This window comes from Monodelphis domestica, chromosome 1 (genome assembly GCF_027887165.1).
Source record: "Monodelphis domestica isolate mMonDom1 chromosome 1, mMonDom1.pri, whole genome shotgun sequence".
Classification (NCBI taxonomy): Eukaryota; Metazoa; Chordata; class Mammalia; order Didelphimorphia; family Didelphidae; genus Monodelphis; species Monodelphis domestica.
Window position 1 is genome coordinate 350216024 of NC_077227.1, and position 8683 is coordinate 350224706.

The 8683-nt window shown below is 51.2% G+C and overlaps 1 protein-coding gene across 1 annotated transcript in view; it reads right to left on the minus strand.

Moving 5' to 3' along the window:
• The window catches only part of SYNPO (synaptopodin), a 54693-nt gene that overhangs the window by 8692 nt on the left and 37318 nt on the right, over positions 1-8683 (minus strand). The window contains exon 2 of the mRNA XM_016427819.2: positions 4343-6789. Coding sequence (XP_016283305.1) covers positions 4343-6789 — 2447 coding nt within the window. The remainder of the gene's footprint in view (positions 1-4342; positions 6790-8683) is intronic.

The window sequence follows — 8683 nt, forward strand, 5'->3', positions numbered from 1 at the left end:
CCTCTCTGGGCATAGGTCAAGCCCTGCCTCCTTTTTTTAAGGTGTTTTAAGGAGGAGAAGGGTGGTATGGGCATAGCTGCCGTCCCTGGGGGGGACATAGCTAAGATTATGCCTTCCAGATTCCTCTAGGCTTCAGCAAACCGTGAGGAGGACTAGATATCCAGGGATGACATTGTTTTCTGAGGTTAAGGGAGGGCGCAGTAGTGACCTAAGGCCTTGGATACTGCCCGGTGATTCCAGCTTCTTACCTAGCAAAGAAGTCAGCCACTCTCCCTCCCTGGCCCCCCACAGCCTCTTCCCTACACACACACACTGACATCATTTAGAGAGGAGGAAGGAGAGAGAACATTTTCCATTTGCTCCAGAGCAGTTCTATCCTTTCCTGCAGAATTGCTGCCTGGCCTTCCCCTGGTGACCCAGTCACCTTGAGCCCCAGGGAAGGATAGGAACAGAGGGGGCAGACCCTAGGCTCACCTGTTCTTTTGGAAGCAAGTGAGACTTGGAGTAGGATCATCATAGAGCCATAAGGGACCTTGGAGATCCTTTAGTTCAACCGAATTTTACAGATGTGGAAACTGAGGAACTGAGAGGCAAGTCATTTGAGGTCACCAAGGTAGTAAGCAGCAAAGCCATAACTCGGATATTCTCACTTTCAATATGGTGCCTGTACAATGACATCGTAACTGTGAGGGGAAAGGTGTATGTTTGTGAATTCGGGACACTGAACTAGGTTGAATTATTTTTGCTGGTTTGAATGGGCACAGCTCTTCTTTTTCTTTGTATTTCTAGTGCCCTGCACACAGTAGGAGCTTAATAAATAATTGTTGATAGTTTGACTTCTTCCTTTCAATGGAGAAATTTTTGGTGATTAAACAGAAATGTGAATGGTGCCCAAAACTGCACCAGCAACTGAGAGGCTTCTTGATTGGCCAAGACTGAATTTGGGATTTGTACCTATATTTAGTTCTGTGCAGAAAAATATAACAAAACAGCCTCCCTTTGAACAAACAAGGTCCCTAAGGCCAGAAACAAAAATCTGTAGGGTGCTTAGAAATCTCCATTGAGTGGGACCAGGGCTACTCCCTTACTCACATGCCTTTCCCAGCTATAGAAAGGTCCTGAGCAAGATTCATTTACATCCCCTTAGAGAGGGTAGCTGGAAGCTCCTTGTCTCTGGGTGGGAGCAGAGAAACAGGCAGCTCACACTTCCCTGGCCCTGGGCAGTGGCAGCCATACAGATATTGGGATTGATGAGGGAATGGTAACATAGATAATGCAGGGTATGGGGGCCAAGGCAGGACTTTTTTAGGTTCTCACAGCCAGGGATCAGACTAGAGTTGAAGAATGCCTCCATCTTAAGGAACTCAGGGCTGTAAACTCCTCCTGAGCCAGTTCCACAGATCACTCTCCCACTGGGTAGCTGGGGTGGTGAGGACTGAATGCCAGACAGAGAGTGGGAGCACATAGGTCTGACTTGGCTCATTTCCCAGAACAGCCAACAACAGCACCGCCAGGAGCTGAAAGGTGGGTGCAGGAGGCCACCTACAGTATCTGAGTAGGCTCTGCCCAGTGGGCAAGAACAGGCTGCCTGTGGGCTGGATGTATTTCTAGAAGTCCACAGATGTCCATAAAGTTATAGCCTGAAGCCCCACTGGGACCCAAGCTCAAAGGCCTGCCCAGGCTTGAATCGAGGCCTAGGAGGGGATAAGGGAAGGCATGGATAGAACCAGGTTTCTCTTTTGTGAAGCCTCTTGGATATTTCCCCTACCCCCAATTCAAAGTGCCACCCCACTCTAGTATATTTAGAGGGTCCAGCAATGCTATAGGGAGAGGGAATGAATCAAGTTCATCAACTTGAAAGAAGAGAAAGTTAATTTCAAAGGCCGAGCCTACCACAATAACCACTGGAATTTGGCCAACTAAGTGCTTTGAGATCTTCAATTCCTAGAACCCAGGGATGAGAAAATAATCCTTCTGTAGAAGCCTGTACCCCAACACACACATGAACACACACTCGTACACCTAACACCCAATAGTTCTTGGGACTTGATCCAAGTGACTAAACTGGTGACTGGTTTTTTTTCTCCCATCCTGAGCCCAATAAAGTAGAAAGTCAGCAGAAAATGGATGTAGAGTCCACGGGAAACAAAGCAGAGACGAGACATGAACCAGGTGTGAGATGTATTAAGAGCCAGAAGAGGAGACCAAAGGGAGAAGCATAGACCACAAAGCAAGTGTGTGGATGCAGAGGGTGAGGAGAGACCTTGTATGACCGGCTCCATCCTGGAGGCCCAGGCAGGAAGGCTTCCCGTGACCAAGCGGTTCTATTCTCTGTCCTTGAAGGGTGTGGGGGGGGAGGGGGGTGCGTGCGCGCATGGGGCTAGTGACAGGCTCTGAACCACATTCCCAACCTCTTTCCATTCCCACAGTGCAATAGGCTCCTAAGGAAAGCTCCCCCTGGTTCCCATGGAGACCAATCAGAAAGCTCAGCCTAGTGGGAGCTCTCTCCAAGCTTGGGGAGCCCAGACCTGGAGCTAGAGAGGGAGAAAAAAGCTATGCCCCCAAGTGAGAGCCCTCCCCTTGGAGTATGGCCTTGGGAGAGTCTCCCTGTGGCAAGAACCATGCTTTCTCTTCCATCCAAGGCTCTGTTCTCTAAAGCTTCATAAAATCATAGAATGAATTCCCATCATCTACTCTATTTCCCTCAGATAGAAAATGTGTAAGTTAGAAAACACGGGCCCTGAGAGGAGGAAGTGCGTTCAGGCTGGGGCAATCCCCGGGTCTCTCTCAGCTATACCTTCCATCTTGCCTCCCTCACCTCCTGGGTGCCTGTGGTGCTGTTGTTACCCCAGAGAACCAGATAAGGCCACAGATGGTTTGGGGTAGAATCTGCCGCCCCCAAATTCCCTCGTCTCAGTCACTCAGCCTTCCACCAACAATGGCCCCACCTCACCTCTGGTCCCTAATAACCACCTTCGGTAAAAGGGTATGTGGCCTTATTTCCCAGAGACCACGTCAAACCTGGACTGCAGAGGCTTCCGGGCACACGATCACGTGACCTTTGGAAGCCAATTCCAGCCTTTTCTGATATCTGAAAACACCACCTAACTTCCTGCCTCAGTCCCTCTGACAGCGACTTCACAGTTAACTCACTTTCTCCTCCAGGGGCCCATCTTCGACTTACAACTTCTTCCCAAGTTCCTGGCCCTACCCGGGCATCCCAGTCCTGGACTGACCCGGTCATCCTGGCCTTCTTGCAGCCTGCTGGCATAAAGCCTGCCACAAAGAGGAAGCCGAGGGCCCCCTAGGAGAAGGTGCAGCTGGGCACACAGCTGGAAAAGCAGCTGGCAGAGCCCCACTGGAAAATGCCTGGAGGTCCTTAGGATCCCTTCTCCCTCCCTCCCCCCCCAACTATTCATTCACATCTGGTCCCTCCTCTGTATCATCATCCCTGAGGCTTCCTTCAAGGGAATCTCCACTAAGAATGATATGTCCCCCAAAAGCAGAGGAGGGGGACAAAGGCATGAAGAACACAGGGAAGAAGATCCAAAGGGAGGGAGGATTGGAGCATCGCAGATAGAGTCTTTAACATGCAGCTGGCTGTGCCTCCCTCCCCTTCTGGCATTGTTCAGAGACAGCGACCCGGGGCTCTATTCGAGGAAGGATGGAGGGGAAAAGTCACTAAGAAGAGAAAAGCCAAAGTTGCTCAGCCTCCCCCTTGCACGGAGATGCCCCGGCGTGGGAGAGGCGGCAGAAAAGAGAAAGGCTGAGAGGATGGCGGGAGTTGTCCGAAGCAAACATGTAAACGGTTTCACAAAACTAGAAGTGGAGAAGGCAGAAACAGGCCCCAGGAAGGAGGGCCCGAGCAGCAGCAGCAGCAGCAGCAGACAGGAAAGGCATCTGGAGTTTCTGCTCCTTATCGGAGACTTCTCACAGCCCTGGTGGACAATGCAGGATGACCCCTGCCCCCTCCCCCAGAGCGGTCTGCCGGCCCTCCCTGTGGCTGAGAGGACCTGCCCAGCAGGCTCTGGCTGCCCCCTAAGCCTGGATGTGCTAGGCTTGGACCAGTACTTTTCTGTGACTTTGCTGCAGGCTTCCTGCTCCGCTGTGCTGTCCAGCAAGACGCTGGCACGGGGCCCCCTGAGACCCTGCATGCTCACTACAGCTTCTCTTGCACAGGACGAGGCCTTCCCTGGCTGGCTACTGGGCTTTTGGGCCTCCAAACTGATTCTTCCCCCTCATTCATCCGGCACCCTTGACAGATGGTCTTGGTGGGTGGTGGGATCCCTACTAGGGCCCACGGCAAACCCCATTACTTGAAGCAAAAGGAAGGCTTCCACACCTGGGGCTCAATCCCCGCGTTCCGGGTGGAGAACGAAGGTCGAGGAGCTTGGCCTTTGGCTCTCGGAGACCATGCCCGGGAAGGAGACACCGGGGAGACTTCGCCCCCAAAGGTGGGGCTGCCACCACTCATCTGGGTAACGTCTTGCACAAGGCCTCCCGGGCCCACCGGGGAGGGGGTCAGGCCAGGTGAAGAGCGTACTGGCCGAGGCAGGGCAGGAGAAGGGGGAAGAACCGAACTAGGCGGGCAGGGTGCCAGCCTCCCCATGGGTTCCAGATCTAGCGACACTGGCTTGGCAGGTGAGGCTGCTCTCCCCGGGGCCTTGGCTGGCTCCTTGGAGGGTGTGAGAACAAAGAGCGAGGACTGGAGCTGGTAAGGCTGCTGTTTGGTGGGCTCCACCTCCCTGCGTGGAGTCCTGTTCTCTGGCAGGTAGCCGTGGTACAGAGATGCAGGTGGTGTTCGGGCTGGGCTCCGGCTTGCCACCCGGAAGCCTTGGAACCCTGGAGCATTGGAATATTTCCAGGAAGGAGGCAGAGACATGGTGGGAGATGGGCAGCGGGCCAGCTCAGCGTGGCCTGGTGACTCTATGACGTATTTCTCCATTCGAGATTGACGTCGGGCGTATAGCTCAGCTCCCTTGCCAGTGGCCTCCGTGAGGTTTTGGTTTGGTTTGGGCTTAGGCTTAGCCCGGATGCTGGGTGACTTCAGGCATGATGACCATTCTGGGAGGGCATCCTCAGAGGTAGGGCTGGACCAGTCCCTAGGAGCTGGCTCATTCTGAAAATTGGATGCTTCAGCCCCGAGGGCAAATGGTTCCTCCTCTGGGCCCAGCTCCCCCTGGTCCCTCTGCTTCCGTTTCTCATCAGCCGTCTGGACCAGGTCCAAGAGATCTGGATTAGGGGTCACCTTGGGCTTTTCCACAAAGGTGAACATGGATTTCCTGTTGCCCCGACGGGCCATTGACTCCTCCAAGATGCCAGTCTTGGTCACAGATGCTGATTTGCCCTCCCCGTAGCTAGGGCCCTTGACATGTGCTTGTTTGTGTTCAGTGCTGGGGTACAGAACAGAATAGGAAGGCGGAGACCTGCCCCTAGAGACCAGAGGGGCTGTGGACAAGGTCTCTGCATAGGTGGGCGGTGGGGTGAAATTCCCCAGGGGTCGCTTTTCCAAAGCAGGACTTCTCTCCACCATCAATGGCTTCTCTACTCTCTCCGCAGTAGGACTGTTCTCTCTCAAAGTCTTCCTCTCTATCATTGGGCTTCTTATCATTACAACATGCCTCTGGACCTGTGGACTTCTGTCCCCTATTGAGTGTGCCTGTGCCCTGGGGCTCCTCTCTCCCATAGGGCGTCTCTCCATCATTGGACTCCGTTCCAACTGGCTATTGATCCCTTGGGACTGGACTCCAAATGGCCTGGCTGTCCTGTTCACCACGGACTGAGGTTTGGCCAGAGTGAGGTGGACCTCGCTATGCTGCTTAGGGGCGGGGGCACCGGTGACTGACCCAGACAGCTCTAGTCCCACTGCTGAGGCACTGGGTTTGACATCAATGACCAAGACACTAGACTTGACATCAGAGACGGTGGCATTCGTGGTGGAGCTGGGGGAAGCCTCCCCAGAGCAGGGACTGGTCTTGCCATTGGTAGATAGCGGGCTTGGCTTCCCTTCAGGAATGAGTACACTAGAGCCGGTGTCTAGATCTGGTGAGAGGCTTTTCTCATCCATGAGCAGAGTGCTGGGCTTCAGGTCAGCCACAGGAACATCCTGCTGTACCTGGGATTCAGATACATTTTGTTTGGTGCTGGAGACGGATGGAGTCTGCCCAACATCCATCACCGGCGGGTTCTGGTTGACATCACTCATTAACGTGGTAGGTGTAGTCTCAGACAGGGAAGGATTCTGATTAACATCTACAGAGAGAGCATTTGTATCAGCCAATGAAGGACCCTGCTGAGCTTCCTTGCTTTGAGACAGGTGGAGTCCATTGGCTGTGAGCAAGGCTGCATTTTCCTTTAGGTAAACCACCAAAGGTATCTCCTCTTCTTCACTGGCTGCCTTCTCCAGGGATCTCTGGGTCAGGACACTCATGTTCTCCCCTTGGCCCTCCATACTGCAGCAAGGATTCCCTACCTCTGGGGCCTGGGGACCAAGGGATGAAGAGGGGTGTGGACAACAGCCTTGGGGGGTACGATTCAAGCAGAATTCTGGAACATGGTCTGGAGTCTCAACAGGGCGGGTTGGAGGGCTGTGCCCCGGGATAGGTTTCTGTCCTTGTTTCCCAAAGCTCTCAAAGGTGAACTCATTTACTCTCTGCCGGCGCCTGTGGAAGAGCAGGACCCCACGGGAGTTGGAGCTGGGAGGAGTGGTCAGCTGGGCAGCAATCCGCTGGCTTTGAGCTTTGGCCTCTTTCAAGTCCTTCTCAGTGAAACTGGTACTCCGACACAATGCTAACAAGAAAGAAAAAAAAAAGTCCAAGGTTGGTGTTCTTGTTGGTTAACAATCATTTGTTCAACATGTGCTAAGAATAGTGTTATGCTTGACACTGGAGAAAACAAAATGGCGGAGAAGAAAAAGAATTCATTTTTACAGTGCTCTAAGGATTTCAAGGTACTTTTTGTTCATACAACCCCTGGGTAATTGCAAACATTCTAACCATTTTATAGATGAGGAAACTGAGCCTCAGAGAAAATCACCAATTTAGAGCTGGGAGGAAAGCTAATCAATCCAACCCTTTCATATAACACAAGATCTTTGGGCAGTTTCTGGTTTTGTTTCCATATTCTCAGCACCAAGCACAGCGGCAAGTACAGGATAGTATTTGCTAGAAATAAATGGAAGCTAAAACTCAAGCCTAAACTTTTAATTCCAGGACCAGCTCTTCCCATTTTAACACATGAGACACTGGTCCTACCCTCCCAGAACTTACATTATAGTAGGCAAGATAGGACATAGACAAAAGTAACTTTAGTGGTTTAAAATTCCACTGAGTCTTGGAAGATGCCAAACAACAAAACCAGTAAGAAGTACCCTCAAAGTTAAAAGGAGGAGGGCTTCACAGAAGAGGCAGCATTCGAATTGAGCCTTGAAAGATAAGTTGGGGCAGGGGAGATGCCAGAAGAGAGGAAAGATCCAGAGCTGGGAATGCGTAAGGTGACTTTGGGGAACACCAAGTTTAAGTCCTCATCCGGGGTGGTGGAACTGTAGAGTACATGAAAGGGAGTAGATGGAGGTAAGAATGGAAAAGTACCCGAGTCTATGGAGGGTCCTGAGTATTAGCTGAAAAGTTGGGACTTTTGAATTTTATTCTGTAAACAACAAACAACCAGCCATTGAAGATTTGGGACAAGTGAGGGCCACAATCAAAGCAATGAATTAGGAAGATAAATAAATATAGCTGTCGTGTGTAGGATGGATTGCAGGAGGTGGAGACTGACTAGGAAGCTGCTGCAAAAAATCCAGACAGAGAAGGGCTGAAACTAGTTTGGATGCCACAAAAGTAGAGACAAGGGTGCAGCTATGGAAGACATACTAGAAAAATGCATCAGGGAGTCAGTGGCTGAGGTCACCTCACCGTCTGTGGCAGGCACAGGACCTGGAGGATGGCCATATTTCTGTGCCTGGGGGCATCTCTGCAGGAGGCAGTGAAGTAAGAGAAGACAGCCCCTGTCCCGAAGGAAACATGCATGTGTTCCCATCAATGCCAGGAACAGGTCAAGTTGACGAAAAGACAGATCCATGCCCCTCGGTAGTGTTACCTTTAGGCCAGGTACCCTGAGTACACCTACCTAGTTACACACGCCACTTCTACTTTTTTATCCTCATGGTGCCTTTTCCTTTCTTAGCCCCCATGATATCCCTTAGATATCCCACCTGAGGTCCCATGGAAACCACTACTGACCATCTCACTGGGCTTGAGTTTCCTCCTTGTTAAAATGAGGGAGTTATCCAGAAAAAGAGCAATGGGAGTAGAAACACAGAAGAAAAACAACTGCTTGATCACATGGGTTGACAGGGATATGATTGGGGATGTAGAATCTAAATGATCAATCTAGTGCAAACATCAACAATATGGAAATAGATTTTGATCAATGACACATATAAAATCCAGTGGAATTGTGTGATGGCTATGGGGGAGTGGGGGGAGAGGGAAAGAACATGAATCATGTAACCAAGGAAAATTTTTCTTAATTAATAAAATTTAAAAAAAGAAAGAAAAGAAAATGAAGGAGTTGGATTAATTGCTCTCTAAGGTTCCTTCCAGCCTGGATTATGTTCTGTGTTTGAAGGGCTCTCTTAGCTCCCCCATTCTGTGTTTCTAGAGGCCTGCCCCTCTTTTTGCAG